Source organism: Zootoca vivipara, chromosome 2, assembly GCF_965207765.1.
Source record: "Zootoca vivipara chromosome 2, rZooViv2.hap1.1, whole genome shotgun sequence".
Classification (NCBI taxonomy): Eukaryota; Metazoa; Chordata; class Lepidosauria; order Squamata; family Lacertidae; genus Zootoca; species Zootoca vivipara.
Window position 1 is genome coordinate 20,236,527 of NC_142584.1, and position 27,445 is coordinate 20,263,971.

Below are 27,445 nucleotides of genomic sequence, written 5' to 3' on the forward strand. Positions count from 1 at the left end.
CAGACCCAACCTCTTCCCCCTACGTTTGCGTCGCAATTCGGGAGTTGGGGGGATTGGCCTCCCCCCCCCGTGCGTCCAACTTCCTGTCCCACCTGAGGCATGGGCTCCACAACCTTGCCTGAGCCTCGGACACCACTTCCTGACTCTCCGCTGGAGGCAGAGCTCTCCTTACTCTCTCCAGCGCTTGGGGATGGGCTGGAACTTAAGATGGGAGGGACTTCCCTGTATCCCTTGTCCCTCACAGATTCCTTGGGAGAAAAGCTAATGTGGAAAGGGTTTCCTGAAGGTATAATCTTTCAAAATCACCATGGTGGGTGCTCCTTTTCAAAACTGGATTTCAATTCCATTTTGAGTTAGTGGGAGTCCCTCCCACAAAACTTTCTAAAGTTTGGGATTTAAATGCAAGTAATAATCCTCTTTAAGAATTTTGTTTGGGGAGGGCAGTAAACGTGTTCATTCTGAAATATGTCTCGTAAGTATGTCTCTAGACGTTGAATCTGGAATGCTTTATGAGGGATTTAAGCTAAACAGCAAAGTGTTGCTCCCCTCCTTTAGGCAACATTTACAAACGCAAAGCTGTGGTATTGAATTTTTATAGTATTTCCAAGCTGCTTGTTTTAAAACATTTCTGAAAGTTTACTTGCAATGAAGATTGAATTACTGTATTTTTATAACATTAGAAGTTAATTATTCCTTCAACCCAGAAACTGTAGAAAATAAATAAAAGATGAGAGATGCTTCTAATGTGGGCTCGGTTTGTGGGTGTGTTTAATTGTTTGCACTCTACTTTTAGTGGGGGAAGGGATTAGCAGGCTGCTAACACGCTAATAAGAATTAGTCCTTGTGAACAACATACTTCTATAATCCTGCATACACATCACCACTTAACTGTCTCTGTTTCATGTCCGCTGGCTTTTAGTATAGTATGATCACATCTTCTGCGGGGGATCAGTTCCAAGAGTTCGATGCATGCACAAAAATCTACATATTGGTTTCTAAAGGATTTTCTTAGAGTGATTTTAATGTGATGCTAGGAATGAGGATTGCAGGATGCCAGCTGATCTGTTTTATGTTCTGACAGTTATGAGTAGTTCATGTTATACCGTAGTTGGAGTCCTCAGGTGGATGTAATTCATTCAAGTGTGAGATACAGTGCTGAATGAAACATACTTCCTTGCCTCCATCCCTTTGCATCCCCCCGCCATACACAAGTCTGTTGTTGGCTTACTTGGATGAGTTATCTTAGCCCTTGCTGTGCCCCACAGACACCTGTGTGTGTGTGTGTGTGTGTGTGTGTGATTGCACCCATCATTCCATTGTAGTTATGGCCCCGATTCTCACTTTAGAGCAGGGATGGGGAACCTGTGGCCAGATATTGTTGGAATGCAGTTTCCATCAGCCCCAACCAGCTTGACGTATGGTCAGGGTTGATGGGAGTTGTATTTCAACAACTTTTGTAGGATCACAAGTTCCTTAATCGTTCAGTGTATTTGGGGGGTGTATAGAATGTTAGGGAGACTTGGCAAAATGAGTCTTTGCAACTGGGTTCTATAAAAGGAATAGTCCCATACCAGTTGTTCTGATTTATATTTAAATGAGCCAAGCCTCCCCAAACATTCCTCTCATTTTCTATTGCACTATGTGAAGCAGTAATAAAGGGAATAGCTCTGTGCCACTATGTTACACCGAGGACTTTCTCTTTTTGAAGATCAATCTAGGGAAAAGCTGTTCACACTGTGCTGCTCTGTATTAAATCCAGTTAAAATCCTTGCCAATCTGCTATTATGGATAAGGAGGGCAATTGAAATCCTGCTTATATCTTCTTCATTGATCAGTGTGTTCAACAGAGGTAAATATAAAGCAAGATATATTGCTGTGACGTTCACCAGTTGGTGAGGATGATGGCAGGAGGGAGCAAGGTTTTCTTCTTGCTGAGCAATTGGGAATAATACTTTGCCTAATATCTCTGGAATGACAGAGACGAGAAACTTCGTTGGAAAAAATAAGCTAAGAAACCAAATTGCTGATCTACTCATTGGGCAATGAGTTGCATTACAAAATAAGTCAGAACTTGATAAACTAGGCAGGGGTAGCCATTGTGCCATACAGATGTTGTTGGACTTCACCTCCCATGAGCCCCAGACAGCATGGCTAATGGTAAGAAATGATGGTAGTTGTAGTCAGTGACATCTGGAGGGCAGCATATTGTCTACATTTGAACTATGACAACATTAAGCTTGTGGGTGCTTGCTGTGTCACCATGCCAGTTTCCAGCAAAAGTATGACAATGCTTGAAAAAAAATCAGCAAGTGCTCTAAGGCTAGAGTAGGGCTGCTAATTTGCCTTACCTATCTCTTCCCAAATTATGCACAAGAAGTAAGGTAAAAGGTAAAGGGCCCCTGGACGGTTAAGTCCAGTCAAAGGTGACTATGGGGTGTGGCACTCATCTCGCTTTTCAGGCCAAGGGAGCCAGTGTTTGTCCACAGACAGCTTTCTGGGTCATGTAGCCAGCATGGCTAAACCACTTCTGGTACAACGGGACACCGTGACCAAGTGCCAGAGTGCACGGAAACGCCGTTTACCTTTCCGCCGCAACAGTACCTGTTTTATCTACTTGCACTGGTGTGCTTTTGAACTGCTGGGTTGACATTAGCTGGGACAGAGCAATGGAAGCTCATTACTCTCACGCGTATTTGAACCGCTGACCTTCCGATCAGCAAGCCCAAGAGGCTCAGTGGTTTAGACCACAGCACCACCCGCTCCCTTGCACAAGAAGTAGATTTACATTGGCTAATTTTGCTTTGCATTTGGAGGAGCAACTCCTTTCAATATTTTCAACTTCCACTTTCATCCTTGCTCAGAGGATGCAGTTTTAATGTGACCAAGTAAGAAGGTATATGTCTACCTATTTATTTGTACCTTCTAAATATCTTTGCTAGACTACAGTAATAACGGCACAGATCACATGTGGCTGTAGGATAGGTAAAAGTACATGATACTGTAGGAGGGAGAAGTTAACTCTTAATACTCTGTTTCCTTAACATTTTGTAGCACTAAATTGAGAACCTTGCCCAGAAGTTCTTACAGGAGTAGTTTCAGCTTAAAGAATCAGCAACATAGGTTTTATTTGGGACTTTTGTATAATGTATTCAGGCACTATTTTCATTCAAAGTTCTCTGCCCTACCCTTCCTAGCTGCTGTAATTAAATCAAAATATTCTGGGTGGGACGCAAGTCTCAAATGCATGGAGTGTGGAGCTGATAAATTTCCTGGTTTGGACTGTGTATTTGGGGGAAGCTTAGAAAACCACGGGGCTAAAAGCAGATTGTTGAGGATTGTTTAGGATAATATGCAGTAACTGTTCAAGCATTTTCTATATGTTCCTTGTCAAATATTTCTTTCTTGTAAAAATGCAACTTGCTGTGGGGTTTGAAGGGAATTGCCATTGCATTTTAAGTAAAGGATAATTGCTCTATTGGGACACTAATTGAAACATCTAAAAGCTGTTATTTTCTTTTTTATATACTTGGTATATAAATGTTATTGGTAATACCCATGCAAATGCCCAATTTCCTACCAATTCCAAAGAAAACAGGTTTTTTTGTTAGTTTGCTTTACAGTTGGCATGTAGTGTACTGCTTTCCTTCGCAAGCTGCAATATCAACCATTAGAATGAAAAAATCTTCATGCTGTGAAGCTGGCCTGTTTTTATTGTTGTTTTGTGTAGAGTGAATCCTTCTGGAATCATTCAGTTGTTTTGACTATATTTTGCAATGTTGGACCCTTTGTATGTGTTTGTATGATTGTGGATTAAAGCGCGGTAGGGAAGAAAATGATCACTGATGGCTATTTTGCAAAAGTAGCATGAACTAATGCTGGGATGGGGAACTGTAAGTTGTTGGACATCAGCTCACATCATCTCCAGCCAATATGGCCAAATGGATTCAGGAATGATGGGAGTTGTAGTCCAATAACGGGAGAGCCCACGGGATAATCATTCCTGACTTGGGAATTCTAGTATAAATAATACTAGAAATGGTAGTTCTTGGGATGTTTGAAGAAATTTACAAGACTTAAAACTACCTGTAAGTGCTGAATCACTTCCTAGCCAATGACAATATGCCTGTAGACGCAGAAAAGCCATGCCAAAAAAGTTAAAGCTTTCAACACATATTTAACAGTCTTGTGTATTTAACAGTGCTTCCATTTTTGTTAAGCTCCCCCCACATCATATGACCCACTAACAACAGAGTAGTGTGGGTGCAGCTTCGTGAAAGGATTGTTGCCGCTGTCACAGTGAAGGTATGAAGTTCAGTAGAGTCCATTTACTTTTACAGTTGGCCAGGTTTTGCCATCTTTTGTGGCCAATAACTTGGGAGACTGATGAACTGTTAATAGTTTTCTCAAGGCTGTGGAAGATATGCACATAAATTAGGCATAGTTCTCTATATGCATCTGACCATTTCTTCTGGCTCAGGACACCCCTGATTATTGTCAGAAGTGTGTGAGAATATGCCACTGGCAAGTTGCTTTTCATTGTGTTTTGGGAGTGCATCCCCCCCCCCCCGACATATGCATGGTGGTGGCAAAAGTCACCTTCATATATAGGAAGAAAAGCATAGTATTATTGGTCTTGACATTGACTGACTGGCATGAAACAAAATGTAGGCAAAAGTTTTTTCCAGTGTAAAATGCAAAAGAGGCTTTGGCACGATGCTCCCTTTATGCAGTTTAGCTTCTTATCTCCTTGATTGGATAAAGGGCTTTTAAACACCTCCCCCTTCCACTGTGTGACTACTGACAGAGTTCATTTCTCATGCATCTTATCTTTGAATCCTCTTTGCTTGAAGCACATGAGCAATGGTTCCTACAAGAACCACAGCTGTTGCTCACACTGGGGTTCACACAGTGTGTGTGTTTTATGTGTATTGAAGAATTTTGATTGTTTTTTGGTTCACGGGGAGTGGGGGAAGCTGCTGTGGTGTGCAATAAATGGCAGTTCTGGGCCAAAATTCCCCCCCAAACTTTTTACGATGGGTAGTGGTGGAGGAATAGATATAACACCAGGAAGGTGAAGGAACTGCCTTCCCTCTTCTGCATTTTTTGGGAGAGCCAACTTTCGGCAAAACTGGAGCAAAACTGAGATTTAAGCTATTTTTCATGTTGTATTTTCTGAAGGGGGTTGTAAAGGTTGTGTGTATGTGTGTGACTTTTGCACTCCTCAAAACTCTGGAAGGTGAAAGGGGGGGGGACCCATTGGAAATGACTTGGAAAGGGGCCACTGTGGGGAGGCAGAATCTGCAGAAATTGTGTCCCCTTTCCACAGAATGAAGTCTCCACTGGACCAAAGAGCCTTCTGTCAGTGTGAAGGGACACTTTTGGATACATCCCATTGCATTTCTTGCAAACGTTTATTACCCATTGGAGTGCTTGGAAGAGAAGGATGGTAATTTAAGCAGCTGAATAGTTTCTTAGAACTTTTAATTCCCTAACAAGCCATTACTTATATTATTATTCAGCTATTATTTTCAAGGTTTTGGGGTGCCCGCTGTGCTTTTCCAAGGGCTCAACTTTGAAGGCATATTTTTTATTTCAATCAATGGTTTGCTTCTTAACACTCTTATTGTTTTTGACTTTTCTGCTACGATTAGTTTTGTTACTGCCTTTCAAATCCTTGGGAACTGCCCCAAGTATATATTGATACAGAAAAGCGGAATATAAATTACAGGAATAATAACTCTGAAAGTTATGCTGCTATTGTAGATCAGGGTCTGAGGCTGAGAGAGAAAGTGTGAGAGAGTGTGCAAGTGTGTATAAGACAGCAGCTTTGGTCAGGAAACTCATGAGAACTTCCAGGAAGATGGTTAGGTACAGAAAGTTGCAGGGGCAGCCATTCCCTATGGGCTACAGTAGAGAAATTGAATCATGCTGAGAACATGTTAAACTGAAGTAACTCTTCATGTGAATGTATCCCAGGTAGTGGGCTGCAACATGTTTCCCGTCTAAAATGGTTATACAGTATATTATTTGCAAATGGAGTTTTTGAATGCATCAAATCAACCATTACTGTGCTATGTTGCAGTAGTGCGTAACTATGTGCGGTTTTCCAAATGATAAATGCTCACTTTGGTTCCACTCTGCACATGCTCCTTTTTGAATGTTTATTTTTGTCTTATTTCTGAGCCATTTATCCAACCATGAAATTATTTTTTAAAAAACAGTTTTTTGTGTGTCCAGAAGAGGGTAATATTTATACTATCCCAGGAGTTCCCAAATAGTGGTCAATGGATCACTGGTGGTCTGTGAGCTTCATTAAGGTGGTCTGTGGTGTGTCTGTAAAAATACATTTAAAATTGTACAGCATCTAGCACAGTGCATTACAGTTTGTACAACAATAGTCCACCAAGTTCTTCAGCAATTTTCAAGTGGTCTGATGGGGGGGGGGGGAAAGGACTGGGGGGGCACTGTTTATGTGAATTAAATTTGTAAACCGAGGTACCACTGCATGTGGTTGCAAAGTGTCTGATTCTCTTCTATATGGTACAGAAATGATGAGAAACCATCTCATGTGCCATAATTATTTGGTATTTCTAACATTGCTTAGTGGCTTTTATTTACATGTGGGCAGTCCAGTCTTATGGTTTTGCTTTTGATCTGTTTCATAACAGCAGAAGTTCCAGCTGATGCAAGGCAAAGGGTGGAGGGAAGAGCCAAGAGGTAGTTGTGCCAGCAGTATTAAGTTGATTATGGCACGTGCAGCGGCCCATGGCTCTGTCTTGCTCTCCAGTTCTGGCATGTGGTTTGAAGTCTGCAAAAGGAAGTTACAAGAACAACGCCACTTGCCTAGTATATCAAATATTCCACAGAGAGGAAGCACTAGTTGCTAGAGGTCAACTAGCATATTATTGCCCTTGTCATTGAGCAACTTTTCCTACCTAGAGGGAATTCTCGAATGATTTTCATAATTGCAGGGAGGAACTTTTCAGTCAGGTAGTACTTAATAAAAGGGATCCTGAGGCTTGTCCTATGTACATAGGTTATATATGTGGATTAAGCCTTAGGACTCTAATACCTTCACTCACTGCATGTAAAATATTTAATGTTAACTGGGGCTTACACAAATAAACACTTGGTCATAGAATTCTTACACCCTTCCTTCCACTCTTTTTTTCATATTGTGTGAATGTGGCCTATTGGTATAAACCTTTATACAGTGGTCACTAGTTCATTAGCAGCCACTAGTTCCTTGTTGTCTGCGAATCAGCCCTAGGTAGTTTTAAGGCCAAATCCTAAATGTGTAGTTTCAAAGCCAGAACCAGAAATGTGTTCATAGAGTTAATATTAATGCATTATGCATTAATGTCACAACTGAAATTATGGCCATTTATATTTGCATTTTTTCCTTTTTACACAATGCATTGCTATGGGGAAACCTATTCAATTGCTGTGTGTGTTTTAACACTATCTGACTTCAGCATTGTTCAGCTCTGTAATGTTCCTTTTATTGCTCTGTAAGATAAGTAAAAAACCTTGTTCCCTGAGATATGAATTTTGTTTTGTCTTTGGGCAGCTGAAACCAAAAGATTCCAGCTTGTTCACAGGGTAACAGAAATAAAATGATTTTATTTTATTTTTTTACATAGTGCCCATTGAAAAGTAGGAGAGCCCTTTAAAGTTGCTGAGCTTAATTTCCAAGATATTTTTAACATGACTCGCAACTGAACAGTTACCATAATGATCATTGAGAATAAATTTAGTTCTAAACTTATTTGATAGCTATATATGGTTGTTCTTTGTGGACAAAGTCTTCCACAGTCTATCAAAGAGCTGCATCTGCGAAGGAAAATCTTTTGCAACTTGGCTTGATTTTAAGATGGTGTGCATGTACCGGTAAGAATCGGATGCATACTCAAGCATGTGCTCCTAATTTTTCATTCTTTTAACCGTGGCTTGAACTTTCCTGTGCCTAACATCATATATAATGGCATGTCTGCGGGAGGTAGGTGTCGTTTTCCCAAAATGGCTTGGTGGACCAACCTCTGAGACCTGGCAAGCTGAATTAGGCTTGTAGGCTGAATGTTCCCCACCATTGGCCAGTCTCCTTATCCATGTACAACTTAGTGTATGAGACAACTAGGCAATAGGATCTGCAACTGACAGAGCAATGAGAACAAACGTATCAAAGTACAGTATAGAGCTTTAGAGATGTTGGTGAAAGAAATATTTTATCTTTTGATGGGGTGGGTGGGTATTCTGCTGTACAAAACGCTGCCCAGATGCGAATGCTTTCCTTTTGGTTTACTGGTGGGATGACATAGAGTATTCAAAAGGTAAATCCTTTAAAAGATGAATGCTGATACCATTGTTTCCACTGTGGTTTTTCAGAAGCATTTTCCAATTTAATAAAGAAAAACTGGTGTTGCTTTGAACTTTGTCAGAACTGTTCTAGGACACAATTTGAATGATCCAAAGATTCCTATGGAAAATGTGATTTCCCACCAGCAGCCATACTTCTCTCCTAAACTGCAGTTCGATCAAGGAGATAATAATTTGGCAAGCTATGAATGAATAGTAAAAAAATAAAATAAAAATGCATTAATGCCTTTGAACTGTAGATGTGCATGAGACCCAGACAGGCTATAAAAAGGTATTGTTAAATGTTTACGTAACGATAACCAACAATTTCCTCTAACACTTCCCCTAAAAGTTTTTATTTCTCTTCAGCAGGGGTTCATTTACAAGCATTTTTACAAAGCAAATTCTTTGATGCTTCATTCAAAGATGAAATTCAACAGGCGTGCGGGAATTGATTTCAGTTCGTTTTGTTGCAAATAGTTATATTCATGCGTTTCCTTTATTTTTTGCCATAAAATATTCTGGCCATTTTTAAATGGCCATTTTAAAATCTGATAATAACATTGATTAAATAGCATTGAAGCATGGTTCAGAAACTGGGTTGTATGTTAGCTTGATCATTATACTACAGCAGGCATGTCCAACAGACATGTCCAACAGTGTAGACTAGCACTGCTGCTGATACAATATAACATTTTAGTCCAAGCTATGGAGGTTATTATGTATCATTTTGGGCTTGTGTGAGGATTTTAGCATACTGTATACGGTACCCTTGACAAAGTTCTGTGGAGTATTCGGGGATGATGCTCTGATTGTATGTAGTTTTATCTTTGTTTTAAATAAAATTTGGGCGTGGAATATTAGCACCAGGTATTGTTAGGAGGCAAGCGTCTGGACATCGCCACAGTAATTATTATGATCATTATTTATTAAATTTGTTATATTGTTCAAGGCAACCAAAATGACTTACAACCAAACAGTAGCCTGTTATTGACATAAATGTTGGAGACAAATGTCCACATATGTTTATGTTGAGGAAATCATTTGTAGATTTGTTTGAAAAAATTGTATTACAGTGGTACCTCGGATTACAAACGCTTCGGGTTACAAACTCCACTAACCCGGAAGTACAGTGGTACCTCGGGTTACAGATGCTTCAGGTCACAGACGCTTCAGGTTACAGACTCCGCTAATCCAGAAAAAGTACCTCGGGTTAAGAACTTTGCTTCAGGATGAGAACAGAAATTGTGTGGCGGCAGTGGAAGGCCCCATTAGCTAAAGTGGTACCTCAGGTTAAGAACAGTTTCACGTTAAGAACAGACCTCCGGAATAAATTAACTTCGTAACCCGAGGTACCACTGTAGTTACATATAAATATTTTCTCATCTGTAAAAGAAATGGTAAAATGGTATCTGGGATTGAAGTCTGCAATCCTAAGTACACTTATATAGGACTGAGCTCCATTGAACATAGTGAGACTTAGTTCTGAGTAAACATTCATAGTAGTACTGCTTTGTAAGACTGGTATGGGCAGAGAGAGGAGGGGAGAGACAGCATGTGTCCTTTCTTGTATCAGGAAATTTTTAATGTCTGATGTTTTACCATTTTTTATGTGCTGTAAGCCACCCAGAGTGGCTGGGGAACTCAAACCAGATGGGTGGAGTATAAGTAATAATTAATGATGAAGATGACGACGACAACTAGTCCTGTTAGCAATTCTTGAGATCAGAGATCAGGAACATTACATTTGTGTGGATCCTTTATTCCACAGAGAGCAGAACATATTTTCAAATGCATATTGGATTAAGTTGGTTTATCTGTTAACCTCAATTTTAATTTAAAGCTGCTGCTTCTTCCTCCTCCTCCTCCTCCTCCTCTTCTTCTTCTTCTTCTTCTTCTTCTTCTTCTTCTTCTTCTTCTTCTTCTTCTTCTTCTTCTTCTTCTTCTTCTTCTATTCTTCACCATAAAGTCCAAGGGCAGGTAACAGCAAATTAAAATGAAATATTAAAAACCAATTTAGAAACAAAGAATTACAGTCACCGAAAGGGTGGGGCCTAAAAATGTGCACCTTGGGTGTCAAAGGCCAGGGTAAATAAGTTTAGAATATTTGTCTTAATGGGGTTTTCTACCAAATAAAGAAACAAACATAAGGTGCAAAGTTTAATAGTAAGATGAATGAATTTGAAGCTTTGCTTCATTTTAATATGAAGATTTAATATGTTAGCACCAGAATGCAGGGCACACCAGGGCTGGCTTACGGTTGAAGATTAGTATTGGGTATTAGGCAAGGTGAGGAAGCTGCCTCAGGCAGCTGATTTTGGATGCCACAAAATGGCTAGTTATTTAATTTGTAATTACTGTATTTTGCATGAAGAGGTGGTTGTGGGATTTCTTCCTTAGGTGCCAAAATAACCTGGCTGGTCTTGGCTACTATGCGCCTTGACTCGTGGGGGGACAGAGCCCCATTTGCTGTGCCAATTCAGGCATTGGGATGTTTTGGTGAGGTAAAAAGGCACATATATTGAAAATCAACAATTTAAGAAAAATAGTACATAATTGATAAACATTGTGAAGACAAACAAGTCCCCACTCCCACTTCAGTGTAAAGCCCTGAAAATATGTGCCTTTGCAATATCAATTCCTTATAAAATACCATTACTGCGGATAACATGAGAAAACAAGGAAAGATTTGTTAGCGGGTAGCATTATAACAACGCCTAATGCAAATGTGATGGTGGTGTTTTCCCCCAAACCATTTGTTATAGTAGAAGTTGTCTTTAGGTGTAGAGAAATCTGCCCTTGCCAAGAGGAACATTAACTCTGAGTGGCACTTCAAACCAACATAAAGCAAATGAATGCAAAGCAAATGGTTTGTCATGAGGTACTATTGTTGATGTTTGCAGTAAAAGGGGACATGAGCATCACCTACTCATTCCAGAGTTATGGAGACAGATAACAGTATTTTAAAATGGAAACAGATGTAAAGTGCAAGGAGAAATGCTGTGGGGGGGGGGAATGGCAGGAATTTAGCATGCAGCAGAGGCTCAAGTGGAATATAAGAACTCTGGGATAGCAATGGGGGCCAGTTAGTAGCACTTGGAAAATGTAGGTGTGTTTTGAAAGACCTTTTTTTTTTTGTATTAAAACTAACCTGCATTTGAAACCCCTCCTGATTCATATTAGGATTTCTGCCGCTGAGTCATGGCAGACAGAAGACCAGAGAAGTCATGTGAACAAGCATGTGAATCACTCAGACAGCAGGATTACGAAGTGGCGGTGAAGCACTGCACGGAGGCCCTCTTTTCCCTCAGCCGGTACCCTCCCAGTCACTTCCCAGAAGCATGTCAGGCTGAAATCGACCGCATCAAAATTGAGAGCCTTCTCTATAGAATCGCTTCTTCTTTACAACTCGTGAGTGTGATGTTTACAATCGCATCCAGTGAAAATAATTTGATTTTATTGTATGAGTACGTGGAAATTGAAAGCCGTTATTGACACCAGACTATCCTGCTGCTCAGAGCTAGCAGTCATTTATTTACCTACTTGGCTACGTAATTGGAGTGGGAGACATACTTGGTCCCCACGCTCTCAGCTTTCATGGGAGGTGGGCATACACTGTCCATTTTTTGCCCTCTTTGTTGGGTAAAGTAAATGATGCACGGATGGGTGTTCTTCATTTTGCCTTATTTAAAACAATATTTGTGTTGTACCGTCGCTGGAGAGAGACACTGCTTCAGGATAGAAAGGTGGATGAAGTGGGTTTGCATTGCCTGAGTAGAGATGGGGGGAAGGTTAGGGAACAGGGCGGGTGTGCTGTAGGTATCCGATGAAACGAATAGGTGTTTGTTTGCTTAACATCTGGTACAAATTTAATTTCAAGACTGCCTGCATAGAGCAGCTTTCGAGATTAAACCTAAGTGCAGTTTAGATCTGATCTATTAATGGGGGGGTAAGTGTTTCAAATATTAGGACTATTGATTTTTGTACTATTGTAAAACTATTGTAAAACTATTGGGTTCTGCAAGTCGGCGAATATCTTCCTTGGTGTGTAGGGAGTCGAGGTTGTGTGTGGTGCTAGTTTGGCTGCACTAGGGATCCCCAAGCGGAGACCGAATTTACTGATTGTATTTAAGATTTGAGCTGCAGTTTTGATTACCAACTGTGAACGGGTGCATAGACAGTTTGACTGAAATTAGAGAGGTTTGCATACTCCTGGACATGCTTGGATTACAGTCAGAGCGCTGCTGAATAAATCACATGTTTCTATTTAACTTCTGCCTTAAACAAATTCATAAGCAAATATGTAGTTATTGCTTATGCTGTGTCTAACAATTTATATATATTTCTTTTTGCAGAAAAACTATGGAAAGGCAGATGAAGACTGCAGGCACGGTATGAAGATGCAGTTATTTGTTACAGCTTATAGCAATGTGGTTGGTTCTTTGGAGTTTTAAGCTTTAAGAAATCACTTCAAATCTGGCTCTCTAGAGAAATGGAGTTGTCCAAAATGGAAGTATTGCTGTGAGCTTTATAAAAACAATACTCGCCACTTTGCAAAGAGAAATCATTCAGTACGTCACAGAGTATGTTATCTAAGTATCAGCAATCTTCTTGCACTCTTTAATGTAGAGTTCTGATAACATAAGCCTAATTGTTGTTTAAAATATACTCGATTGTTGAGTCTACCTGCTGTGCTCCAAGGTTCAGTAGTTAACCTGATACAACAAAATGCTGGAGTCAGTTGAATTAAAGTTTGTATTTAGAAATGTTGCCCTGTAGACCAGTGGTGGGGATCCTGTGGCCCTGCAGGTTTTGATGCATTGGAACTCCTATCATCCCCAATTGTTGGCCTTGCTGGCTGCAGAGTTGAAGTCTAGCAGCCTATGGAGGACCACGATTTCCCACCCCCTGCGGTAGATTATGCAGAGTAGTGCAGCTTCTCTATTACTAGCTTTTAGCAATAGGAAGTACTTTGGAAGCTTGACATAGCTGCACATGGATGCCAGGTAACTTTCAAATTCAGGTGCCTGTATTTGTATAATAATAATAATAATAATAATAATAATAATAATAATAATAATAATAATAATGACTTAATTTGCATTTCTGGTGATCCTGCTTGCCATGCTTATTCTACAGTATTCTGACATTTAACAACCTTTGTTCAGAGGTTTGGATTTCTGTTTAAATGACTCTCCTCATCAAATAATTATGCTGTGGGCTTTAATTGGCTTGAGTGGTAGGTTCATTAACACCCATGTATTAAACAGATAAAGCTAAATTGACGGGGAGGAATTTTAATGGGAATCTTGTGTTGTTTTGGTTTTTGTGTATTACAGTCATTTCAGATGGGGGGAAAATCCTTTCCTCCTTGCAAAAGGTGGCAGCTTTCATTATCTTAAAAGGCAGCTCTTTTGAGGTTTAGTAATATGCAAACTTACTTACATTGGGTTGGTTACAAGACATGCTGGATCGGTAAGTGCTATTGACTGAAAGCTCTACACATAATAAAGCATGGAATTGGAAGGAAGCATATAGGAAACTATATAGGAAGTTACCTTAAGACTATTGGTCCATCTAGCTCACTATTGTCTACACTGAGTGGCAGTGTCTCCCCAGGATTTCAGGCAGGGGTCACTCCCAGGTGTACCAGCAATGCTTGGGATCTACTGGTTGCAAAGCATGTGCTTTAAGATTGAGTTATGACCCTTCAGTTCTGATCCAGGACTCCACAGCTCATTCCCCCCACCCCACCCCCGACTTTCAGAATACAGTGATACCTAGACTTACGAACGACTAGATAACCGAATTTTTCGACTTAGGAATGGGGCTAATGGCCGCACACTTACGAATGTCTCGACATCCGAAAGGAAACTGCGGCGGTTTTAGATAGGGATTTTTCGACTTACGAATTTTAAGATAGGGTTGCTTCGACCTACAAATTTTCCCGTTTCCAATGCATGCCTATGGGAAATCGCGTTTCCAATAGCGTTTTTCGACCTATGAAGGTTTCTTCGGAACGGATTAAATTCGTAAGTCGAGGCAGCACTGTATAGAGACAATGTCCCTGTTTGTTCAAGTGTATTGTTGATTCTCTGTATTTTATGGCAAATGGTATTTTCAATTTGTTTTGAATGCTGTATTTCATAAATGTTAGCCATTGTCGGCTCTGATGAGAAACAGGATGATAGATTTAATTAATATAAACATGTTGATTCCTGTCTCTGTCTCCCTCTCTCCACAACTCAAAAACACTTCACTACCCTGTTAATGTTTTTTTTACTCTCAATGATGGGAGAGCAAAGGGAGGTATCTGAGGGTCGCAGTTTGGATATCCTAGTCTTAACTGATGTCAGTTCCAAAATGTAACAAGAACTGGACAAAGAGCCACCAAAGAACAAAGAGTATGATGCTCTCCATTTTTTAATATAGATTTTGTGCATGTTAGGGAGATGACCCAGCCCTACATTAAACACTGTTAAATCCCACTTATTTTGTTGAGAGAGTTAAGTACATCAGTGTTGACTAGATCACTGATCTTCAACTGGTGTGTCAGGACCCACTGCTGGGCTGTGGTCTGATCCAAGATGGATTGCAACAGAAGCACTACTACCATGCAAATATATGGTAAACGATTAAGAAATGGGTCCCCAAATACGTGTTGAAAAGATTGAAGATATCTGGACTATATGATGCTGTTATGTTTTGATATTACAAATAGGATATTAATTAAAGCTTTGTAGCTCTACCTCTTCTGCAGTTGTGACTTTTGTTGTTAAATAAGTTGCCAGTATCTGTACATTGGGAGCACAAAATTCATGTCAAGATTTAATTTTGTATTATTAAAATGAAGCCAGTGCAGACATTACATAAAGAAAATACACAATGCTGATGTGAGTAGGACTGGTTCTGGTGTAAATAGGTTATTGATTATTTCCTTCAGATGCAGTTCATTGGAAACGTATTCTGTGCTTCCTTTGTTGAAATGAATTTCAGTTAGGAAAAAGCATGTAGAAGAGCAGTGGAATTTTAGAAGCACTCTTTGTTAGGACAGAACTTATGTAGGACAAATTCCTAAGATGAGGATGGGGAACTTGTTGCCTTCCAGATGATGTAGGGCTACAACTCCTACCATCCCGGAATGTTGGCCAGATATAGCACAATGATTAAGTTCAAATCAGAGCTAGAAAGTTTCACATAAAATGTGAGTAAAAGAAAACCACAGAGTGGAAAAAGAGAGAGGATATTTTAATATTATATTTCCGGGGGAAAACACTTAATTTTTACTTCTGTAATGTAGTTCAAGTTGGGGTGGCTTAAAAATTGGTGTAAATAATTGGTGGTGAATAATGGAATATGATTTTCACTTTAGTATTGGGAGAAGGACTGGACAAGGAAGATGACACTTTCCGTGCAGTGCTTTGCTGCATGCATCTTAAAGGGAAGCTGCAGATTGTATCGAACGCTCTTTCTAAATCACTGATGGGTGAATCACTGGTACGTGACAATTGATTATCTCTAGTTTTTCAAACTAATATACTTTATCTAGTAATGAAAGGGCTATGTCAGTAACTTTCAGCACCAAATGATTTGTGCTGAGCCCTAGTGAATATTTTAATGCATGCGGATGTTTATAGATGAAGTGAAACATGACTCCCAGTTACATCCATGACTCCGATCCAACAGAGTTTGGCAGCTGTTGCATGTAACAAATACATTGGGTTGGATCCAGAGCTGCAGGAAGTCCTTTATCCTTGTTTCTAGCATTTAAGATTACGAGTGTGTAAAGCATGTGAGAGGACCACCTGAGTTTGCTTCTCCTTGTATTCTGGCTTCTGACTGGAAAGGTAATTGATTTGTAGCACTCAAGCAGCAACTTCACTAGCTGCCTCTGCCTGCTGCTGACAGACTGCTCAAGACTTGCATCCTTCCCAGCTTTCACCAAGGAGTCTCTGAAATTTTCTCCGCTGGTGCTAGACCTTTTGTCAGCCTTCAGTTTCTTTTGGTTTGAACTGCAGTGGAAATTGTGAAATCCACATAGCCGTGGCTCTTCCAGACATGCTGACTTCCCTTGGATTTCTTACATAGCAGTATGTTAATAGGGTAATAAGTTAATAGGAGCAATATTTTGACGAGTGATCCAAAGTGTAAGTTAACATATAATTAACTCAGTATCAGCATAGGAAAGCTATAAAGAAGTTCTGTTTTTTTAAAAGAAACAGCTGAAAGTCTTTGCTTGTTTAATTTTCTTTCAAAAGTCAGGGGTTCCGTTTTCTTTTGCATGTACTGATTCATTTGCAAGAGATAAATCCACAGTCTTAAAACTTTAACTTCCACCTTAAAAAAAGAATTTGAATCAAACCGTTTAAGTGTTTTATCTTATTTCTTTGGGTCCACTTATATTTGAATGACTAAGGAAGTTTTCTTTTTTGTTCATAAATTTGACTCCTGTGAGCAGATTACATCAGGATTCATTGCTCTTTTGCTGATGTTTATGAAACACATTCTAGCAGAACACACAGGTTCAGGACACATGCATTGTCAAGTAAAGAAAGTGTGTTTGTTTTTAATGCTATGGCTGATGCTATTTTTTACATAATATACAAGCAATATTAAGCATACACTTTTTTATACGCTCTATAAACTGCACATAACCTTGCAAGATTTACTGATACCAGCTTAAAACATAACAGATGTGCTTAAAAAAAGTTAGGATCAAAGATAAAACCAGAAGACCAAAAAGTTGCATGGATTGTCACATGTTTGTTATATAGATAACTCTATAAATTGCAATCCAATAGTCCCCAAGTGGGTGTCAGTGGGCCATAGGTGTAGATCTTCCTATCCATAGGCAGCACCAGAGGTCTGTCAACACGCATAATCCTTGCAGCCACAGAAACCTCTGTGGCTATCCCTCTTCTTCCATTGGTGCTCTGATGGTAGAGGTGAAAAACAAAGAGGTTTTTCCAAGGGCATCTTGGGGCAGAGCAGGAGAAGCATTTCCACTCCACTTGCACACTCCTGGAATGGGGTAAAAAGGACACCTGCCCTGGACCTGACACCTTTCCCTTCCCATCGGAATCAATGTGGGAGGAGATGTTAAAGCTAATGGAAGAGTGATTTTTAAAAAAAGGAAAAAACATGTTACATGGGCTTTGGATTAGGTGGCTTGTTTGCTTTTGATTCTCCACTCCTCTTTTGAATTGCCCTGTATTGATTGTTTTTATATGGGACAGTTCTGTTTTGACCTCACTTAGCATGGATGGATTAGCTGTTGGTATCTAGCATGCTTCCTTTACTAGGGAAGGATCTGGTAGCTCCTTTGGTCTAAGGCTTGTCTTTGGCTGTATCAGGTATTACTTTGTACTTCAGTGGAAAGAAAAGAGGGGTAGAGTTGCATAGGGAAGTTAAGGCTCTGTTCCTCTCATATCAGGTTCACCAGGTAATACTGGCTAGACCAGCCTCCAGGTCTGAAGTTTTCAGCTGTCCTTGAGTATTAGTGTTATCAGTTGTTTTTAAGAGAGTCACTGCAGACATGTTTATGGTTGGAAAAGAAGCTTTTTATAAGTAATAAAAAGAAACTCCTGCCCAACAGAAAGGCTATTAGGTCATACCTTCTGACCATATAATTTCTCTCTCTGTATTTTTAAGTTTTAAAATGTTTCCCATGCTTTAAAAAGTTTACCATGGATTTTAAAATAATAATAATAGCATTTTTCAGTTTTGGACCCCGTGATACTCAAAGTCTGCCAGTACTTTCAGTGTATTTTCACTCAGTTTTAAACTATCCTGTAGTGACCACAAATATGTGAGGTATGTTGTGTTATAAACAAGGCCACCAATAATCGTGGTCTGCCTTTTGCTGGGAATCTCAAGTGGGAATCTCTGAGAACAGGCTAGACTAGATAAACTAACTGGCCTGATTCTGTAGGACTTTTATATGATACTGTGTTCTTATAGTCCAGCAGCTCTCAAAACTATAGTTTTATTAACCTTGTATACAATGGTTAAAAAAACAGTTTTTGCAGTTGACAAATGGACAGCATGTGATAATGTTCTTTCTTGGCAGAACGGGATGGTAACTAAAGATCTGACGAGGCTGAAAACACTTCTTGTTGAAACAGAGGTAAGACTATGTATGATACTGGAAGAAATAAATATATTTCCTTTATAGAGCTTTGGACTTTCTGTGCTGAGTTTTATTAGCACAGTTTAACCAGCTTCACACACACCCCTCCTTTAAAGCCTTCTACATGGTTGTTGATTTTCTTTATCCTTTTATATTTGTTTTCTATTTAAAAAGACAGACTCAAGAAAGCTGAGAGATTGCTTTTTTGTGGTTTGTAATATGATGGAGAACATTTTGTTCCTTCATCTGTAGTAAATGATTCCTTTGTCTAATATTAATTATCCATTGTTAGCCTATCTTTAGCCAGGGTCGGTTCCAAGATTCTGTAGTGTAGGCCCTTGGACAACAGTGTATCAGCACCAAACTTTGGGTGTCTTATTTGGCCCTGCCCCTGCTCCGAAAACATCCTTCTTCCCTCTTTAGGCCACCCTTTCCTCTTCTAAGTGAGCTTCCTCCCATTCAAGTAAAACTCTTCAGAGCTTTTATGTCACCCCACCACATATGATGCTTTCCAATTGGGTCAGTTAACACAATAATCAGGTGTAGGGTCATCAGATGTAGAGAAGTAGTCTGATGGATTTTGCATTTGTGAAAGAGCCTCGGAGGCCCATCATTCCCACTGCTGCATGGTGAATATTTCTAATGAATGTAACCCTTGGTGTTGACCATTGCCACTATGTCAGGAAACCTGTTCTCACACTTTTAACTTGGCATGGTAAGTCTCCAAGGAGGGGTACACATTGTAAGAAATGTGTGCCACATGAAACATGATGTCAAATTAGCTTGTAATGACTGCACTGCAACAAAATAAACATGGAAATTGGACCTATGTTTTTACATATGCTGCACAGCCTACCTACCCAAGTGCAGCTGTAAACATGAATATAAGTGTATAAGGGACTGATTCAGCCAATATTAAGCGTATTTAACTCCATTGATTCCGATGAGAAAAAAATAAGTTCTCATATTTACCTATGGCAAATGTTTTGCACCATGCCAAACAAAGACTTAAGTTTAAAAGATCTTTTTTAGTTGCTGCATTTTGCTTCAGAATAAACACCCTGATTCCTAAACTTAGCTATTTTAAAATGGACCACTCTCACTTGCATCCCCAGGGAGTTTTTAAAAGGCTTACAAGGTAAACTCAGAAATTTTCTATTTAGGTAACGAAATGTGTCTCACACTCTTCTGTTTTCCCATCTCTGCTGAGACAATTCCCTGTATCTCTTACCACCTCCTTCATTTTCCCAAGGTTTTCGGGGAGGGAGAGACCAAAGAAGCAGATTTCTTTGCACGTTTGACCAAGCACTCCTTCCAACCAAATATTATTTGGGTTAAAAGCAAATGAACATGATAAGCTGCAGACTTAAACAGAGACGCTGCTTCCGTCCACACAAACTAGGCAAGGTCAACAGGTGGCGGAAAGCAGCGGCTAAGAACGGACAGTGACTGTTGTCACTGCAGCAAAGAACAAAGCTGCAAGTTGCAGGATCAGTGGCTGGTCTGCTCAAACCAGCCCTCTGAAATGCACCACAGCAGTGAGTGTATGTAAGCACATGTGTGCCACAGCTGCTGCCGCTGGTTGTGGCTGCCTCCCGATCCAACCATCTAACAGTGCTTAGTAAAATGAACTGGGTTGATGGTGGGATCGGTGGTGGGTCCTTTTGATCCCCTGGCACTTGGACCACCCCCACTGATCTCTGACACTAGCCCTGACTTTAGAAAGAATTAGGTTTCAAACTTATGCCACTAGCACAAATAATTATCAGAATGAGCAGGTTTGGGAGCAATCCTAAAATATAGCTTAGTGTTATTAACATGACAGTTAATAACTCCTCTCAGGCATGAGGAGCTAACCAGAGTTTCCAGTTATGTCAGAATTTAAGGAACCACTGGTTACTTTAAATTACGGTTAGTGAATGAGCCAGGATTATAAACCATGGTTGAATCCTGGCCTGAAGAAAACAGTTTGAATCATAGTGTTGAAGGGGCAGGGTTGACATTTATTACCTTTATAAATTAAAAAATTACACTGAAGTATATTTAATGTCTTAATTTTAATAGTTTGTACTCAAAATGATATTTGAAATTAATTTTGATTTCTTTATTGATTGAATTAATGTGCTCAACATTTTTATTTTTATTTATGATTTCAGGCAGCAGCTGGTAAAGTACCCTCAGTATACCGTGTAGAAGAATTGGAGGAAGGTAAATAAAAGTAGCTTTTGAAACTACTGAATGAAGGATTACAATTGTCTGTCAATAGATGGCTACACCGTGGCCATCTCACAATTAGGGATCAATTATTATAAAAGGCTAGGAAGTGGCTTCTAATGTGATTTTTTTAAACTAAGCAAGGGGCCGTGGATTGTAATAAATTGGATCCAGAGATCTTCCCACCAGATGGGAAAGGCAAATGCTGACTTCCCTACTCTGTTCTCTCCCTGTAAGGGAGAGCCCCCATAAAATGCTCCGAGGGCACTGCTGTGCGGGTGGAGTGTGAGTTGGGGGGGGGCTATGGCGAAGGGGGAGGTCACCAAAAATTGAGTGGTGACAGCTGATTTTCTACTGTCTCCCCATTAGCCCCGAGACCCCATGTTGTATCCCACCCCATTCAGCATTATCCCTGAATCCTCAGCAAAGCATTTTGACAGAGTTTTCAGTGATAGTGGGGGAAAGTGGTGGCAGCAAAGTCAGAGATTCTCCTGCAGAAGGGGAGAGATGGAAAATGATCCAGTCCAAGAACTCCTGTTATTAGAAGCTCCCTCTGACCCACCTGCCACTAGATTCCACATTTCATATGTTTCTGCTGTTGAGCAAGAGACCGTTGGCTTTTTCCTGCTTGCAAAGGAATGTAATTATTGAATTGCATTAGGCTGCCTGTCGTTTGGTTCAACAAAATCCGTTATGAGACTGATACCTTAATAGCCCAAGTGTGTTTCCTGGTACAGTGGTACCTCGGGTTAAGAACTTAATTCGTTCTGGAGGTTCGTTCTTAACCTGAAACTGTTCTTAACCTGAGGTATCACTTTAGCTAATGGGACCTCCTGCTGCTGCCACGTGATTTCTGTTCTCATCCTGAGGTAAAGTTCTTAACCCAAGGTACTACTTTCGGGTTAGCGGAGTCTGTAACCCAAGGTGTTTGTAACTGAAGATGTTTGTAACCCGAGGTACCACTGTACAACCAGAAAAATAACATAGATATTGTATTTATGTGACAGGATCTCAGGATGGCTGGCAATTTCGACCCCCGCCCAGGGGAGTCACAAGTAGTGAGGAGTACACACTATGCAGAAGGTAAAGTGTTATTTGTTTCAACATCTCTCAGTATTTACTGGCATAGTTAAAAGATATCAAAACTAGAGAAACATATTGCATAGAAACACATGGTTAAAAGGGTGGCATCTATTGTAACTGCTTCATTACTATTTCCATTACTATTTTGGCAGTATATCTAAGATGATTTAACAAGTAATTAATATTTTATATGATTTGTAGGGGAAATTGTTTTCATTTTAATATTTTCAAAACATAGCTGAATAGACAATGCTGCTCCCTTTAAATACTTTATTAGTAAATTGTTTAAAAGGGCTTTTAATTGGTCAGCCCATATGTTTGAATGCAAGGGCTAAGCAATCAGCAGGATAGCAGTGCCACCTAGAGACATAGGGTGTGACCCCAATGGGGCTGCTCCAAAATAACACGTGCCTCCAGATTGTAGGCAATGATAAAGAAATTCCTATGTCGAGAAAAGCAGTCACGTAAAAAAATGCAGAGAAACCCATTGGTAGTGAGTGGCAAGGATGTGAATGTTTGATTTGTGCCCTGCCAGATGTTTCTGTTGTACTAACATGAACCTGAAGTAAACAGAAAGGACCACTTGGTGTCACTATCATTCAAGAAAACTGGAGAGATAATGTACTGAGAAATACCTATTGTGCTACATGCTTAGCAAATCTACTTGGAATGTTCTTCTAATAGTGATGTTGCATAGTTCTTTGCAATTTGTGGGAGAGCAGACGCAAGAAAGGATTTTGTTCAACATGCTTACCCATTATCTGGCTCCTTTAGAACTCTCCTTAAGTGTCCAGATGCCTTTTTAAAGTACGTCTATTGGTTTGGGCATGCCCTCATTTTCTTTAACCAGCAGGCCCTCATGCCATGCCAGAAATTACTTTTTTTGTTTTTTTCATAATAATTTTTATTTGGTTTTACAAATATAAATGTATAACAATCCAAATTACATATCCATAATTTGAGATTTCTCCAAATCTCTGGATTTCCCACCTTCCCCTCCATGGGTCCGATTGTACACCCTCTCAACTGCATATTATTTCATAATCCATATTTTATATCTTTCCATGTTGTCCATGATATTCGCTACATTACAAGTGTTATTAAAATAATGCTAACGCTGGCTCCCCCGGCCTGTAAAGTGAGATGAGCGCTGCAACCCCAGAGTCGTTTGCGACTGGACTTAATTGTCAGGGGTACCTTTACCTTTAATGTTTTCATCTGTTTACAGTGGTCTCCTAGATAGATTATACATTTTCCCCATTGTTGAAGTTTTGGTCTTCTTGGTTTCTGAGCCTTCCATTCAGTTTTGCCATTTTGACATAGTCCAACAGCTTGGTTTGCCATTCCTCTCTGGTAGGGACTTTGTCTTCTTTCTGTCTCTGGGCTAGTAGCATCCGCGGGGCTGTTGTCACATACATGAAAAGTCTTTTCTGTTCTTTTGGGATGTCAGCACCTACAATTCCTAATAAAAAGGCTTCTGGTTGTTGTTTTTTACAAAAGTTATTTTAAACATATTTTTCAATTCATTATATATCATTTCCCAAAATGCTTTTATAACCTTACACGTCCACCACAAATGGTAAAAGGTATCTTCTTATTCTTTACATTTCCAGCATGTATTTGTACTTGTCTTAAACATTCTTGCTAACTTACTAGGAGTCAAATACCACTGGTAAATCATTTTCATATAATTTTTTTTCAGCGTACAACATGCCAAGAATTTCAAATCAGTTTTCCATAACCTTTCCCAATCTGAAAGCTGAATATTATGCCCCAAATCCCTTGCCCGGTGTATCATTACAGATTTAACCTGTTCATCTTTTGTATATTTCAAAAACTGTCTATACATTTTAGACAGTAATTACTTTTGAATGTCCCTCTGTTTCAAAAGCCACGAAGCATTGGTGGCGGATGCTGTTCAAGGAACCTTGGTTCAGACCCACCTTGGGTACATGGAACTACAGTAGTTACGAATGGGAAAAGGAAACAAAAAACAACCTATGCAATTGGGGAATATTTTAAATTTTAAGGTTGATTGTCTTTCCTATTTTGTGTAGGTTTTTGGAGCAAGGAATCTGCAGGTATGGTGCACAGTGTACTTCAGCACATTCCCAGGAAGAGCTAACAGAATGGCAGAAGCGATACGCATCCCGCTTGATAAGGTTGAAACAGCAGAAGGAAAACAAGCAATGTTTAGGCAGTTACATGGAATCCCTGATCGAGAAATGGATGAACTCATTATCTCCTGAGAAAGTGGTAAGGGGAAAAAAAAGGTTATTTTGTAAAGCGTATATAAAACCCTCAACATAAAAACAATATAATTAAAACAAAAATACTACATAAAAGCAGTAAAACAGTAGTACAGGTGGCAACCGTTTTGCATGGTGATGAGCTCTTCCTTGGTGTGTATGTGTGTTTAAATATAAACAAAGCAATAGGTATTGCAATTTATGACTTTACTTCAATTCTTTTGGTTAAAATGGTCATTCGCAGGTGGGCCATTCCTTTTATGGAATGGTCCTTAATTGGAGAGTTACTTTTCAACCCTAGTGTTGTTACCTTATGTGATGCCTTTTTCTTTCTTTAGCTTAGCGAGTGCCTAGATGGCGTGAGAGTTGAACATAGCCCTGAACTGTCAGTTACTGTCACCACCAAAAAATCACAACAGATGTGGACATTTGCTCTGACATGTAAGGTAGGATCTTTTTTAAAAATACTTTGAAAGTATCGCTTACCCTTAATAAGTTTGCATTTAAAATTTTCAGCACCTTCTCTTGTTGTAATCACACACTCACAGAGTATGCCATGTTAATAAAGAATCTGCACATTCTGTGACTGTTGTAGTGCTAAAAGCATGTACGTAAGTATGCAAATATGTATATACTGGTGATAACATTATCTGTGCTGGTTGCAAAATGTGCTGATCCCACCTTTTCCTTAGCCTTAACATTTATCATTTTGTTGTTTCTGCCACTGAGTCAGGTAAGGCTGGGAAAGGAAAGTTAGGTTTTGTGGAATAGTGGAACTTTGTAGATATTGTAGAAACAAAGCAGAGATGAAAGCTGAGAGCTGGTTCAATGCAGTGCCTGAGAGTGTGAGCCTGAGTTCAAGCCTCACATTAGCAATGAACTGACAAGGTAGCCTTGCACAAACCTGTTCCACATTTCTAATATAGAGATGATTATAATGGCTCACGGCCTATCCCACAGGATTAGTGTTACAAGGCTTGCTTGACTATTGTATGTCAAGCACTTAAGAACAGTAGAAAATGCTATACAAATGGGATGTATTATTAAAGGCAGTCATTCTAAGCATTTATCTCCCACCCCAATTAATAAATAAAAAGTATCCAAACTTTAGTTCTTTTGGTCTTTCATGGTAACTTCTTCCACAGCATTGTGTTTACCCAACCAAACGGATGCTGGCAATTCCTGCCTTTTTTAAAAAAGAAAAGAAAAGTTGTTGTTTTTTAAATTGGCAGAAGTGGCAGAATGGTTAGAGTGTTGGACCTGGGAGATCAGGGTTCAAATCCACACTTCGCTATGAAGCTCAGTGGGTGACCTTGGGCCGGTCACAATCTCTTAGCCTGACCTACTTCACAGGGCTGTTGTGAAGATGAAACGGGGAGTAGGAGAACCACGTACACCAACTTGATAATCCTTGGAAGATAGAGGTGGCATATAAAGTGTGATATAAATAAGTATTAAAAAGTGATGGCAAGGGTTTGGGATGCCACATTCTGACCTTTGTCTTATCAAAATTCATCCAATCTTCATATTTTTTGAAAAAAATCACATACCCCACAGTTATTTATACACTTTTGTTGTTCTTCCATAGCCTGCAAGAATGCTGTATCGGGTAGCATTGCTTTATGATGCGCATCGTCCTCATTTCAGTATCACAGCAATATCTGCAGGAGATAGCACTACCCAGGTATCTCAAGCAGTCCCAGAAAACTGCCAGGAATGGATAGGAGGAAAGATGGCCCAGAATGGAATAGATCACTCGGTGTACAAAATCAGCATAGCCTTTAGCACAGAAATATTTGGGACGTTTCGCCAAACTGTGGTATTTGATTTTGGAACCGAACCAGTTTTGATGCAACGAGTGATGATTGATGCTGCTTCAACAGAAGGTATTGTTTGCATGGTTTTGTTAACAAACTCATTTGTTGGAAAGTTTGCTGCATATTTTTTGTTGTTGTAAATTGCCTGGATGATACATGTGGCTGTAGTATTGTTACACTCACATTCCTAACTCTGAAAAAGTCTCAGAACTTTCCTTCTCCAGATATGTAGCTCTCTCTTTTAACCAAAGCTGTGATCTTGCTGTAATCTTCTCTTTCAGATGCCTGTTATATTTTACCATATCATTAGGGCAGAGAAATAAAAACATTTTCATTTTAGCGCTCTCTAATGTGTAGAGAACTATACAGTGGGGTTGGAATAATGATCTTTAGGTTATTTGTTTAAGCCATTAAAAGTGTGTGTGTGTCTTGTCAAAATAGCACTAAAAACAGAGTACAAAGCACAGAAAAAAATGAGAACTTATTGAACTAAAACTTTAAATAATCCAAAAGTCATAGCCAGATAAACTAAGCAGCAGTAGCTGAAAACACTGAGCACAGTACAGTGAGCTAGAGGGAAATGCCTTTTAAGAATACTAAAGATTTTATCAGCTGCCTAAATGACAGTAAGGAACTCAGTGGGGCTCCTAAGTTGATAAGCAGAGGTTCGCACTGTAAGAAAGAGCCAGGCAATTCTCTTGAGAAAACACTTTCAGGCAGATGTGGCCTTCAGCCATGTCAGAGAAAAAACAACCACAGGGCAAAACAGCACAGGCCAACTTTATTGTAATGTCAGCAATAAATACCCCCAAATTAATTATAAAATAAAACCACATCATATAACCATCAGCAGTCGGTAACATCAGTGTTAGTAACTGGCCAGACTTGAATACCTGGCAGTAACAACAAAGTATTTAGCAGTTTTCCTGAAAGCCCATAGGGGTTATGCATAGCAGGCTTCTTTGGAGATAAGAGTTCCACAAGTGTGCTGTCATCATGGAAAAGGGCCTGGTATGTGGGCCAAAGTTACAGTGGAGCCTCATGTTAGCCTAACAGCTGTTAACCCACTGTAAAATGTCTTTTAAAAGCATATTTTTATAGTAAAGAAGATGTGTGTTTAAATTTATATCCATCTGCTGCATTTAACCTGAAAGTCCCCCAACCTTTGGTTTTTCGTACCTGTCTGTGTGATTAACATGGGCCTGAGATGCAGTTAAAAGTGGCTGGAGGGAGGAAAGCTTCAAGGAAAAAAAAACTGATGGGGAGCAGAAAGGCTGTGACCCCTCACTATTTATCCACATCAAATCACTTTTCCTCAAGTACTACTATGACTTATTCCTCTTTCTCCTCCTTCATAATTCCACCTTCGTCGTCATTAGCAACTCTTGGCTGTTTAAAATAAAATTTGTAATAGTAAAATGATCACTGGGCTATCATAAAAAATGCCAGCACATTAGTTTGGCCCTCCTTCATCACCAATCTGGTAGAAGTTTAGGAAGGCACATACAATAAGGCCTTTCTGGATTATCTTAAGCCATGGAGTGAGACAGTTTATACAAGAACCTGCATTCTCTGGTATGTAGATGCAAAGCAATTTG

At 39.6% G+C, this 27,445-nt stretch overlaps 1 protein-coding gene across 5 annotated transcripts in view; it reads left to right on the forward strand.

Annotated features, from left to right (window-relative positions):
• The window catches only part of HELZ (helicase with zinc finger), a 107,494-nt gene that overhangs the window by 12,680 nt on the left and 67,369 nt on the right, over nt 1-27,445 (forward strand). For 4 of the 5 annotated variants that reach the window (XM_035104007.3, XM_088662983.1, XM_035104008.3 and 1 more), the window contains exons 2-10: nt 11,539-11,766; nt 12,711-12,747; nt 15,728-15,852; nt 18,425-18,481; nt 20,641-20,692; nt 21,706-21,781; nt 23,839-24,037; nt 24,369-24,476; nt 25,619-25,916. In XM_035104007.3, coding sequence (XP_034959898.2) covers nt 11,557-11,766; nt 12,711-12,747; nt 15,728-15,852; nt 18,425-18,481; nt 20,641-20,692; nt 21,706-21,781; nt 23,839-24,037; nt 24,369-24,476; nt 25,619-25,916 — 1,162 coding nt within the window. In that variant the 5' untranslated portion in view covers nt 11,539-11,556. Of the gene's footprint in view, nt 1-5,331; nt 5,447-11,538; nt 11,767-12,710; nt 12,748-15,727; nt 15,853-18,424; nt 18,482-20,640; nt 20,693-21,705; nt 21,782-23,838; nt 24,038-24,368; nt 24,477-25,618; nt 25,917-27,445 lie in introns of those variants that run through there. The other variant, XM_088662982.1, reaches the window with a different exon arrangement.